The 13,625-nt window shown below is 44.7% G+C and overlaps 1 protein-coding gene across 1 annotated transcript; it reads right to left on the bottom strand.

Moving 5' to 3' along the window:
• Positions 1 to 1,037: 1,037 nt before the first annotated feature.
• NEUROD1 (neuronal differentiation 1) lies at positions 1,038 to 4,338 on the bottom strand. Its single transcript, XM_011356596.1, has 2 exons — positions 4,102 to 4,338; positions 1,038 to 2,541 (listed from the first exon to the last, which is right to left on the bottom strand). The coding sequence occupies exon 2, from the start codon at positions 2,528 to 2,530 to the stop codon at positions 1,463 to 1,465; it is 1,068 nt and encodes a 355-aa protein (XP_011354898.1). The 5' UTR covers positions 2,531 to 2,541; positions 4,102 to 4,338; the 3' UTR covers positions 1,038 to 1,462.
• Positions 4,339 to 13,625: the final 9,287 nt, after the last annotated feature.

Below are 13,625 nucleotides of genomic sequence, written 5' to 3'. Positions count from 1 at the left end.
GATGAACAGACTAAAGAGTATGCTAAAGTAAACTTTTCTCTTTAATTTTCTTCTACAAATAGTGTTTAGTATTTTTTTAACTCAGCAAATAAAACAACTATTACACTTAGGAATTATTTATACTAAAAAAAATCACTTTAAGAAGAAATGCAAAATTGCTTAAGATTTTTAATACTATTTTATTGCAACTGAATGAGTGTTTTCTAAATTGTGCATTACACCATAATATACAGGATTACAAACAAAATTACAGTACAGATCGATTCCAGTGGTACCAGTATCACATCTCAAACAGCACTTATTCTGAACTGCATTTTTACATGCAATAGCTATTGTTCTAATTATGAATTAAATGGTTTGAATTTATTTAAGCTACTGTACTAATTGACTACAATAGGTATAAATCCCAACATTAACAACCTGATTAGATTTAGGCTCAGATTCATTACATGAATATATGACAAACCACCATTTGTGTGACTATGTATAAAATCATGCGTTTACATTTTCTGGAAACATCAATATCTTCAGATTCTCTGTAAAATCATGGAATGCAAAGGAGTAAAAGACTAAAAATAAACAGTGCAAATTGTATGTGATAGTCAAGCAGCTTTTGATTTAAAGAAGGGTATGTTGGCATTTGTTTATAATATGTATATACAAGCTTGTGCAAGTAATGGATTGATATGTTTTGATAGGGAATACATCTCTTGTCTTTTTTTTCTTTCATCCTCTTGACAGTTATGGAACTGGTTTTCATTTTAAGGAAAGAGAAAGACTTTAAAGTGAAATGAATTGCTCAAATTGTGCAATTTTTTTTAACAATTAGGAAAGAAGTGCTAAGGCAACACAATAACTTTCTAAGCACTTTTCTGCTGGTTTAAATTAGTTAAATTATTTTGTATAAATTAGATATAATTCTACTTTTCTGATATGTATAAAAATTGATGAAGCTGCATGGTTTTAAAATAGGAAATCCACATTATAAAAAGTCATTAAAAATTCTGTACAAAATCACAACAAAATAATTCAGCATGGGAAAGGTAACAAGTAGTAAAATGCTGGTTGAAAAATATATATTTATATATATTTCAATTGGCCCATTACTAGTTTAAAAATTGCATAGATCCTAATTATTGCTTGTAATTTTGTTATCCCCATCAGATAATTAATATGATCTGAATACAGCTACACCAAATTTGTGGTGCATTTTTTTAACTTTATTGTATTACTTTTTTTTTTTAAAATAGAAGAGCTATAGAAAATAATACATAAGGTGAACAGGAACTTTGATCCCCTGTTTCTTCCAAAGGCAGTAACAACAATAAATACATATATCACTTGAAGCTTGGAGTATTTGCACTTTGCAGCAGTAGTACCCAAAGGGCTGCCTTTTGTAAACACGACAGTCACTGTAAGTACAGTGGGTTTGTTTCCCGGGGATGGTGAAACTGACGGGCCTCTAATCGTGAAAGATGGCATTGAGTTGGGCACTCATGACTCGCTCATGATGTGAATGGCTATCGAAGGACATAATATTGTCTATAGGGATCTCGCAGCGAGGGGCAGCGGCTCCCGAGAAGATCGATCCGTGACTTTGGGCCCCAGCCAGAGTCGCTGCGGGATAGTGCATGGTAAAGGCATAATTTTTCTCAAACTCGGTGGATGGTTCGTGTTTGAAAGAGAAGTTGCCGTTGATGCTGAGCGGCGGGCTGAGGGGTCCGTCAAAGGAAGGGCTGGTGCAATCAGTCAGGGGGCTTTCAAAGAAGGGCTCTAGCGCCGCGCTGTAGGCGTGAGGCGGCGGCTTTACGTGGAAGACGTGAGAGCTGTCCATGGTACCGTACGGAGGGCTGGGCAAACCCGGAGACTGGTAGGAGTAGGAGTGAACAGGGAAGGAAGCGCTGGCCGCCGGCAGGTGCGGGGGCATGTCCTGGTTCTGCTCCGGCAGGAAAGTTCGAGGATTGAGCTGCAGACAGCCCGCAACCAAGTTGGTGGTGGGCTGAGATAAGCCCTTGCAGAGCGTCTGTACGAAGGAAACCAGATCAGGGCTTTTGCCCGAACGCAGGATCTCCGACAGAGCCCAGATGTAGTTCTTGGCCAAACGCAGCGTCTCAATTTTGGACAGCTTCTGAGTCTTGGAGTAGCAGGGCACCACCTTGCGCAGGTTGTCCAGCGCCGCGTTCAGCCCGTGCATGCGGTTCCGCTCCCGGGCGTTGGCCTTCATGCGCCTCAGCTTAAAACGCTCCAGGCGCGCCTTGGTCATCTTCTTCTTTTTGGGGCCGCGTCTCTTGGGCTTCTGATCATCGTCCTCCTCTTCCTCCTCCTCTTCCTCCTCCAGATCCTCGTCTTCGTCCCCCTCTTCTCCGTTCCTCAGTGAGTCTTCTTCAGCGTTCATAGTTTCCAGGTCGTCTTCCTTCTTTTCTGCCTCGTGTTCCTCGTCCTGAGAACTGAGACACTCGTCTGTCCAGCTTGGAGGCCCCTGGGGTTGAGGCTCGCTCATCAGCCCGCTCTCGCTGTATGATTTGGTCATGTTTCGGTTTCCTACAAGCATCGGGGGAGAGAGGAAAACAGAAAGGAGAAAAAACGCTGCATTCAAAAACTACACGTGCCCTCAGTTCCCACTTTCTAACCCTGTAGACGTGCACCTGAAGAGAAGTACCAGCTCATTACAAAATGGATGCCTCTAAGGAAAAGTTAAATGCAGTGTTTTATAATGACGTGTGCGTGCCCCGCTGGTACGTAGGAAACAGGACAGAGTTGGGGGTGCGAGAGAGTGACTGTGTTTACCTACACTCATGTATGTAGGTTTCCCAGTGACTAACTTAAGTGTGTTTATGGTGGCCACCCTGTAGGATAATATATATGAAAATGAGTGTACATTTTTCTGACTTCATGCTTATCTGCAAGAGTTCAAAGTCACTCACAACTCCACAAAAATAATGAGTTTGAAAATTGCAATCCTGTTCCCATCTCTGTCCTGGCTTCTCAGTGCTTAGCGATTAAAGTTGAAGAGCCATTACGTAATTTACCAACGCTGGCGGTGATTTTTAAGAAGATTATACCAACCGGAGATTGAAGAGCAAATGCATGATGGAGGAAAAGTACTTTCCACTAAATTATTTCATCATCAACGAAACGTTTGGCAACAAAAGTGTGCAGGGATCTTCCATCCCACCCTCGCCTTCCTTTTATCGCCTTCCACCCCTGGTCCTTTGCTGAATTTCCACCTTGTATAAAAGCGCTGGCCAGGACTGGGGGCACTGCGCCGCGCTCTCTTCCACGCGCCGGGGATCAGGTGCGGAAGGCTCCTCTCTAATAAACAGCCCATTGAAAAGGCCACCCGCTCTTTATTGGGGCTTTTCAAAGTTCGCCTCAAACCTCCCTTTAAAAGAGTAATTATAATGGTCAGCAATTGGCAACGGCGAAGTTGACGCTTCTAATAAGGGAAATAAAAAACCTTTAGTGAGACAACTGGATTTCTGGCTCCTGCGGTGGTTGCTGGGGACTTGGTCGCCTCTGGAGCTGTAACAGGTAGCAAGAGTGGGTCACTCTCCCTTTCTTCCTTTTCTCCACCCCCACTCCCACTAAACTATCTCTCAACCCGATTTATTTTACAGTGTGTTTATACTCAAGGTATCAATGTCCCTTTAATTCACTGAAAAATTAACTTGGCACTTCCAATGTGCATAACATGCACGCACAGAAAATAAATTATGGTAACAAGGGCTTTTTTATTTTTTATTTTCTGGAAGAATCGAGAAAGTGAAGTGGTTGTTTTCAAGACTTTGAAATCACCACTAACAAATATCACAGAGTTATTGTGCATTATTTAAAAATCCAAAGATGCTTCTATACTCCTCCAAAACAAACAAAAATTAAAACAATTTAAACGATTAGAAAGCCTATAGTAGGTATTTGAGTGATACGAGTCGAAGTATGTGCATTCTTGCCTGTAATTATGGGGAATGCCCGTCTCAACACACACACGCGCGCGCGCACACGTACACACACTCACAAACGCACACCTACAGAATATGTAGGGATATCGGGTCTTCGATTACTGCTTTTATTCCCGAGGAAAAATGAAAGGATTGTAATTACCTGTAGTTGTTAGTAGGTCCTGAGCAGTGATAGTCTCATAACCCTGGGGCCTCCTGACGCCGTGCCTTCTGAGTGAGACGAATTCCTCGTGTACCCGCAGCGCGGGCGCTCAGGTTATATAGCCGAGTTGGTGATGCTGAGCGCGGGCGGGGCCGAGAGCGGAGCGACAAGCAGGTCCCTGCACCCGGCGCCTGCGCACGCGTCCAGGCTGTGCGCTCTCTTCCGCCTCCCCCCTCTTTTCTGCCCCTACAGCCTTGCTCCTCTCCCACCCTCCTCCAACTCAAGCTACCCTCTCCCCCACCCCAAGCCCCCGCCCCTTCTCCATCCTCCCCGGCATGCGCCATATGGTCCTCCCAGTCCGGCCAAGAGCCGGGTACCACGTGACCTGCCCATTTGTATGCCGCGGAGCGCTCCATTCCGGCCCCTTTGTGGCCAGAAGAAAGTGGCCCATCTGTCGCCAGTTAGAGACTCCGCGGACCTGTTTTTACCCGCAGGAGAGATTAACCCTTTCAGGCGGCAGAATGGAAAGGGGGCGTTGGGGGAAGTGGGTAGAGGGAAGGGATTTGAGGGAAAGAAGCGGGAAAACTAACATTGATTGGGTTTAGATCAGAGTGAGAAGCCAGCGTCCGCGCGGGAAGTAGGGCAGAGGTCAAAGAGGCAGAAACGCGGAGTCTGGGGCAAACAGTGAAGCGTACTGATTCCTTTCGATTCCTCGCCCAGGCACTGCCCTTTTGGGCACCAGGACTCTCTGAGGTGCCCATTTCTTGGTTTCCACTTCTTGGCGGACGCTTGGCTTATTGGCGCCAAGGGGTGGTTCGCCTAATCTCCATCAGCCCCTTAAGCAAACGTATGCGACATATAAAACGATTTCATCTGTAAACGCAGCTTCGAGACTAGTCCTCTAACCCACTTAACTCCCAGCCCCTCCGGTATAGAAATTTGTACCTGTCATTTTACCCCACCTGGTGTGCCCTGACTCTCAGCTACCTCTGTCCCCGGACACCCCTTACTATGCCAGGCCACCCTTCCCCCAGAGGTCCTTGTCCTCAGAGAGAGCTAGTCCTTTCGCTCAGGCTTTCGTTCAGTTGGCCTCTGAGCCCTCTTGCGTGAAAGCTGGGGGATTTCTCTGACGCTTGGATTCTGCCTTTTAACTAAGGCCATTGTATTGTTGAAAAGGGTGCTCTCACCTAGACGTTCCAGGTTCCCTGCCACAGGCTTCCTGAGTCTTCATTCTTGATCCCGTTAATAAGTACTTGGTTCAGACAAGACTGCTCAAAACAAGGATGTAAAGAGCCTGTGCTAAATGGGTCTGTTTCACTGCTCTCTACAGAAAGACCATTACTACAACTCTGGGGAGGGCTGATGGCCATGACCCTCCAGATCTCAAGGACTGACTTGACAGGACCTCCACTATGCAGTCCCTCAAAGACCACAGAACTTCCCGACTAATTTGTGTTTAAATGTTGATTCTTTACTCACTCATTCCCACCAAGGCATGTTACAGAATGATACATTAATAAAAGAAGTTGTCCTGATCCCTTCCCTGTCCACTTCTTTTTCAGCTTCACATCTAATCTTCTGTTAACTAACCCTTTATCCCCCTCCCAGACCCGTAGCCCCTTGCAATGAATGCATTGAACTTGGATGCTTATTTAAAGGCAATTGCTCTAAAAGCCCCTTTAGTTTGCAAACAGTGTCAGGGTTCAGCGGCTGGAGCTGGGTGCATCTGGGAACCAGAGGCAGGATGCGGGAGAGAGAAAGAGAGTACTAACGAGATCGCTGGTGTCTGGAAGGCGGTTGATGGAGCCTCCCCCAATCCAGAGCTAAATTGAAAGCGGAATAAAGGGGTGTTCGACTCCAGCCGTTGCCCAAAGCGTGGGCTGAAATGGGCTGAGTTGCCCGAGCAGACTGTATGGAGTTTGCCTTCCTGAGTTCGTTGTGGGTGTATAAAGAGTACAAGAAGATAAAAGAAGTCACCCTAGAGCCTAGTGCCGTATTTTCCCCTGTACCGTCTGTATCTTTAGTGGTGGGTTAAAACTTGAGGGGCATTGGGTTAATAGCCTGCAGAGGCCGGTTCACAACTCGGCTGTCCTAGGACATTTGAGTCAGGGTAGGACAAAGTGCTGCCTGCTCTCCCAGCAGCTGCCCCAAGGCGGGCGGGGCGCGGAGGGGGAGATGTGGAACTCGTGCCCTGGCTCTCATTTCTCAATTTTAGGGGAGAGGAGCTTCCAAGGAGAAATTGGGAGTGGAGTGGAAGCGGGCTCCACTTGCCTCGGAGGCCCAAGGGTGGCTTAGTGGACACACTCCACTGCCAGAAGAAACTTCCCGTTTGCAATATCCTGGAATACAGGAAAGTCTTGGTGGATCCAGATGTTCCCGGGCTGGGAAGGAAACCTGGTGTTTCATCAGTCGAGACTCTAAATGTGGAAAGTGCGGGAATTATACCGTCCTGATAACTTTACCCTAATCCCAATTCCCAAGGCCTGCGGAATTGTGCAGAGAAAAGGCCACTCCGGGATGTTCCAGAAACCTGGCGAGGTTCGGTCTCCCAGCCGGCGGCGCTCAGGTGCCTACCTGCCTCCGGGTGGGGAACGTCTACCACCCAACACTGGCCTCGAGGCCCGCCGGACCCGTGGGAAGCTGCAGCCAGGTAGTCAGGCCCGAAAGGAAGGAGACCAGATAAGATTTAAATTGAGGTGCCTTTTGTTGGGAGGCGAGAGGGCGAAACAATGGGACTAGTGGACAGTGGCGGCCGGAATGCTGGGAGAGGACAGCTCCAGAGCTGCGGGTCTCAGTATCCAGGCCGGTCGCGGCGGCCTCGCCCCGCCTCCTTATATTCTTCACTCTTTTTGAACTTTGTTTCGACGGTTGCACACTCTCCCCCCTCCCGATCCCCTAAATTCTCTCCCTCTTCCTCTGCCCCCGCTGCCCGTTATTGGTCCCAGTTCTCCAGCTCGGGTCCCCACTGGGCGCTGCAGGCTGCTGAGCGGCACGCGAACCGCACGCGCGGGCAACAAAAGCCGCTTTCATGACTCACTGCCCTCGAGCAATGCCCCAAATCTGTCGCCCCCCGGGTCCCGGCTCCGAGCACGCGGCGCGGGCTGGGCGGTCGCGGCCGTTAGAGCGGCAGCCGGAGTGCTGGCGGGAAGGGGGGCGGTAGGAAGCGTGTGGCCGGGGGTGAGGAGGGGGAGTCTGGACAGGGAAAATGGGGGTAAGGAGGCGTGTAGCAGTGTGTGTGTGTGTGGGGGGGGATAATGAAGAGGGGATGGAGGCGCGTGGCCAGGACGTATGAGGTGGGAAGCGTGTAGCTGGCGGGGGAGCGGGGGTGCGACGCATTCACAGGACCAAGATAAAGAGCGGGGGCCGGGCCTGCGTCCCCGGCGGTGACCTGTTTCTCGGAGAAACAGATGCTCACTCTTGCAAAGGGAGGTTTGCGTTTAATGAAAGAATCAAGTGTAGCCAGGGCTGCCCACAGGCCTCGAGCGGCTCCCGGGTCCTCTCTCCGCCTCTCCCAGGAGGGGGGTGTCCTGGATTGGGTTTATTTCAGTGGTGGGACGTAGAGGGTGTGCTGAGGAGTGGGAGAAACCGTAGGGCGTCGGGGCCACAAGAGCCAAGAGCAGAGAACTGTAGGTCCCTCAGAGCCCTGCAGCTCAGAGGCCCTTGGGAGGCCTGAGGGATGGGGGTGGGGGGAATGTTGCTGGTTCCTCCCAGATGGGGTGCCTCGCGGGGTTTGAGCCTCCGCCTCCAGCCAGATCACTGGGAGTCCGCATCCTAGCCAAAGGCTGGAGCTGCTGGTCCTCGACAGGCAGGCGGCAGGGGGAGAGCCGAAAGCAAGAGAGAAGCTATTAAAATGCTTCACCGTCGCCCGGAGCGAAAAATCCGTCCTCTCCAAATCTCCTGGGCTTGAGGCATAATCTTAATTAAGATAATTGATTCATATTGCACCTGCGAGAACAGAAAAAAAAATTGATTCCAACCCCCAACCCCACAAATCGCTCAGAGCTATTGGATGGAGCACGAAGCGGCTGTGATTTGGGGAGTGATTTAGTACCGGGCTTCCCCAGCTCCGCCTGCCTGGGCTCTTTTATTTATTATTTACGTCCCCTGGTCCCGCTGGGACCTGGGTGGCGCCCCTCATGGCGCCTACAGGACTCGGAGGGACTTCGTCTCTGATCCGGGTCAGGAGTGGGGGAGCTTTCCTTAAACCATTCAACACGCATATCAGCAACGTAAAATCAACGCAGCTCGTAGTATTGGCAGGTGCAGGTCACTTATATGATTGCCTAAGGCTTCGTGCGTCAGATGGGCTGTGTGTGACTGTGACTGTACATAAGTGTACAAATGTGTGTGAATCTGAGTGTGTGTGTATGGGTGTGTGTATATGAATATATGAATATATGAATGTGTTTAAAATTTGTTACGGTGAGTGTGGGCGAGTGTGAGTTATGTGAGTGCAAGTGTGTGTAGGTGTGAGTGTGTTTGTGGGAGCTCCTGCTCTCAGGTGAGGAGCCTAAACGGAGGACGCACACCTGTTTCTCTGGGAATGAGGAACAGTTTGCAGTCTAAAGGGGACCGCGGGGCTAGGTAACTGACAAGTACCCAGTGTTTGCCAACCTTTGCCTTAGAAGGCAACAAACAAAAGTCTTCTGTAGCTGGGTGTAGCTACGGGTGTGGAGAGAAGAGGCACACCGACAGCGCCTGGACATCCCCTGAACAACGGGGGCTGTAGGAGTTGGGGGAGAAGATCTGGCAACTTCCTGAAGGCGAGAAGCCCTGAAAGCCAGGTTTAGAGCCCCAGGCAGTTTGTAGGAGAAATGGCTTCCTCAAGGTATCAGCACCTTGGACAATTCCCTGGCCTTGGAGTTCTAAGTATTATGATTCAAAACACCACCCTCTTTCCAGTAGTTTTCGCTTTTTCCTGTTGGCCTTCTTTCGCAAAATGACTGACAACCACATGTGAACTTTTAATCAGAGAGCCCTGTAAATCTGTATTTGGTTAGCCATCTTCTTTTCAGAATAAGTTTCCTGGAAACCTAGATATCCAGGGTTAGCAGTGGGGGAAGGGCTTAAACTATAATTGGAGCTAGTGAGTTTGAAACAAAGTGATATATTGAATAACTTTCAGAAAAATAGTCATTCTTTTAATATTTGCACTTATTTGCCACACAGCTTCAAGACAAAAATGAACTCTTTGCTGTACACAGAAATAATAAAGTATTTATACATGTTTTTTATTTTGCTTTTGTTTCATGGAGTGTACATTTTATTGATAATATAAATATTTTTTATCACCATCATCTTATCAACTCTCTAGTTATTTCATATTACAAATAATTTCTATTAAATTAATGGGGAACAAATGAACTAAAGTTAAATGGAATATTTGCTCAAATATGGGGAGCCACACAATTATCTAAATCATACTAGATTTAAAATATTACATCTTAATAGATATGACATCCAAAATATATTGGAAAAAGTCCACTTGAGATGTGACTCTGAGAAGAACAAGAACCTTTGGTAATTTAAACATCTTAGAACCCCCCCCCCACACACACCATTTATTGATCTAATTTTCAAACATCGTTATTAGAATCCCTACTAATTTTATTCAGACTTTGCTGTAATAGAAAATATAATCTTTTTATTCAAGCATTCACCCCTACAGTCTCACCTTCTTTAAATAAAATGTTTTCTTTCCTCTTTAATAAATACATTTTCACATGAATTAAATATTGATAATTTGACCTTTTATGTCTTTAACTAATCAAAGGGGGAAATTTCAAATATAGATCTTGGAATTTGGCCCTGGTGGGTCTTTCCACTTGAATAGGCACTGAGATTAAAGGAGTCAAACTTCCTCTTTCACTGCTTTCTCCTTGTACTAATTGCTTATGCAAAAAATGCAGATTTGTATTAATTAGTAACTCCACTGATTAGTTCTGTGGTATTTTCACATAATAAATCATGCTGCAGACATGAATTTTGGCACATCACCCAGTAGTGGCTCAGGCTGCAATACAAATTTCATATTAAAATAAAATCTCTGACTAAATCTACCTTTCCAATGCAGGTACCATGAGCAGCCACCTGCTGAGAGCACCTGCCATGGGGAATTACTCTCACTCAGTGACAAGCCACTTTTGGGGCCCAACCAAGACAATCTGATTAGGTTAGACTTTAATAATAAATAAACAAATAAATAAGCCCATACACACATAGCTAAATGACACAAACATGCTAAGCTCTAAGTATTTCGCACACAATGATGTTATAACGGAGGATCTATTTGTAAAGGGACTAGCTGTTTAAAAACAACTTCCCAGGTTATGAAATCTTTCCTCTTTTGTGAGCTGGAGAGTCTTTCACCACATCTACTCATTGACTTGTCTTTTCCCCAGGTAAGCAAGCTAGATCTGGAAGGAAAAAAGGGACCAAAAAAACATCAGGGGGAAGAGTTTAAGTACCAAGAGCCATCTCCAAGGGAATTGGCCACCCCGTCCATCCTAGCATATGGTAAGAAGCTGTGAGATCAGGCTGCCTGATGTAAGGCTAATTCTCCCTTCCCCATTGATAACTATAAGAGCTTCTACACAGCTCTTTTCTCTTTCTTGAAAACTGTTTAATTTGATGAGGCAGATTATAACCAATATTGCCAAGATTATAAATTAGACCCAGGTGTCTTCTGTGCCCCCTACCAAAACCTTATATGCCCTTATTTTCTTGCCCCTGGTGACATCTTTTCAAGTCTCCTCAGGTGGTCTCAGCATCTTTATGTTCTCTCTTGTCTATGCCTACCATTGAAAGAAATAAGTTCATGCATTTTGAGAGATAATTTGAGAGAGAGAGAGAGAGAGAGATGCTTTATCTGATGCCCGTACCTGGAGTGCTTGCAAAGTCACAGGACACAAAGAAAGATAAATGAATAGTTAATATTGACATTCAAAGATGAATAAAGGCTAAGGGAAGTATATTCTGGATGGATGCTGAGGCATCATGCTCTGCTGCAGGTATACTATGCGGTCTTTCTGCCTCCTTTCAAGACTGGTACTGAGGTGGTAGTATATGTGGCTAGGGGATAAAGAGAGTACAGCCTCTAGTAAGGCTCCTTCTAGCCATCATTTACTAAGCCTTTCAGATGCTTGGTGAAAGGAAAAGGTTATGCATATTTTGGCTTTTTTATCTATTGAATCTTAGATGTGGAGAACTTTTTTCAAGGAACAACAACTAAGTCAGGAGAGGAGATATAATGTAAAAGCAGCCCTCTATTAAGTCAAATATGTATGTTTTTTTCTCTTTTGAATTCACTCTTAGATCCCACTTCATATGGCTTGGCATGGACAGAATGGTGGGGGAAAAAATCTTATATTTTCATGTTTATTCACAATACTGGGATACAGAGGCTATGTAGAGTCTGGACCAGGCGTAAGCAAAGGCTCTAAATTTGCTTTAGTTGATATTTGTAGATCTTGTCTCTTCATTCCCCTCCTTTCAGAAACTGCTTGCTTCACTGAATAATAAATGTATTCAGCAAATCTATATGGAGTGCCACTATGTTCCAGGCATTGTGCTGCTGCTGGACTCTAGGCATACAGGGATAAGTAGAAACAGACTTTAGTCTTTGCCTTCTCAAAGCTTCCTATCTGGTGAAAGAGATAAACTTTAATAAGATTCACTTGCAAGTGAATGTGCACCCATCTGACTGGAGATAATTTCAGGAAAGAAAAACAAAACTCACCAGTCCATAAAAGCTAAGGACAAAGGAACCTGGCGGAGACAGATCTGGGCAGTTTCCCAGAGTAAGTAGAGCTCTAAGGTAATAAGAAGGGTATTACTGACCTGGGGGAGAGTCCTTCAGGCAGTGGGAAGAATATATGTAAAGGCCCTGAGGCAAGAGGTGCAAGGAAGTTTAAGAACCTGAAAAATATCCAGTGTAGCACTAAGAAGAGGAGAGATAATGGTAAGGGGTGAAGTAGCAAAAAGAAAGACAGGATCCAGAGCCTGCTTCCTTATTGAAGAGCTTTGAGCTGTTGCGAAGAGTGTGAATGAGACTGAAGCTGAGATTTATTTTTTAAGATCATTTTAACCACTGTATAGAAATCCAGTTGCAGAATGGGAGAGCCAGGTAAAGGGAGCCTCTTGCAATTTACCTAGCAAGAAATGATGGTACTTGGCATAGGCTAGTTGTGGAGATGAACAAAGTTAGAGAATATATTTCAAGTTATTTAGACAGATTACCTGAAAACACAGCCTAGTTTCACAAAAATTATTCAATGGCCATCAAAAATCATGATTCTTTGCAACCTTGGGTGGATGCTATTGGTCTCCTCAGAAATAGCATACTGAATTTAATTTAAATCAACAAGGACTTTTTAACCCATAACTACCGTCTGAAAGTATTGCCTACTTTACAAAGCAAATAGAACAACCAAACACATTTATTGAGCACCTAAGACATTCCAGGTGCACTGAATTAATAACTATGATAATTCTCATTTGACAGTTCAGGAGAATTAGGCTTATGCAGGTCAGGTAATATGTCCAATGTCACTAGCTAATTAGTGGCAGAACTGGGACTTTAGCTCAGATCTACCAGACTTCCAAGTTTGTACTTTCCAGCTCCTATGTCATACTAGGGAAAGGATATGAAAGGATATTTATAAATTATGTTTTGTGAAAACACAGTCTAATTGTGTTTCAATAAAATAGCTTTAAGCTTAATATTTAGTGGTTCAACTAATACAAAAAAAACACCCTTAATAATAAATACAACTATAATATAAATTGCTGAGTCTTTCTGGAAATAAAAATGGGTAGTCAATAATTAAGTCAGTTACATCCATCCAAATTCTGTAGTAAACTAATAGATGAGAATCAATCAGATTGGAGAAAATTATGCAGATAAATTATTCTACATCATAATATAACTTTTCTCATAAAAAGCTCATTATTCAAGAATTACACTAAAATTTGTCCTTTGTGAAGGGCTCTGGACATATCTAGTTCAAAATAAGTAATCCTTATTTAGCATGCCCCTACTTTAGCCTTTAATAAAGAATTGAAGTTTTTTGTTTTTATTTGGAAAAGTTGTCCTATTTAATTACAACTCAGCCCTTGTTCATTGGCATATTCATTGCCTAAACACTTATAAAGGAGTAGACTTCACATGGAGATGGGAAGAGGGCAAAGGGAAAGGCTATAACTGACATCTTTTATTAATATACATAATTTATTGCTGATCTCCTTAGCTTCTAAACACGGGAGGATTCCAAAAGGTAATATACACGCATTTCAATTTGGGTAGTTAACAAACAGATGCATCAAATGCATAATTTAAAAACAGAAAAATAAAGTTCATTTTTCCTTCTCTGGGGAAAGACACTGGCAGTTTTGTGAAACCATATTGTAAAAGTTGTCTATTTCAGAAAGCGCACTGGATGTGGTCTTCAGGTTATATTGTACATTAACTGCTCCTATCTCTTAGTCCTACACATACATATATACCCACTAATATACTCCATTCA

This window comes from Pteropus vampyrus, unplaced genomic scaffold, assembly GCF_000151845.1.
Source record: "Pteropus vampyrus isolate Shadow unplaced genomic scaffold, Pvam_2.0 Scaffold2, whole genome shotgun sequence".
NCBI lineage: Eukaryota > Metazoa > Chordata > Mammalia > Chiroptera > Pteropodidae > Pteropus > Pteropus vampyrus.
Note: the sequence above shows the minus strand (reverse complement) of the source record. Positions and strands in the feature narration are given on the sequence as shown.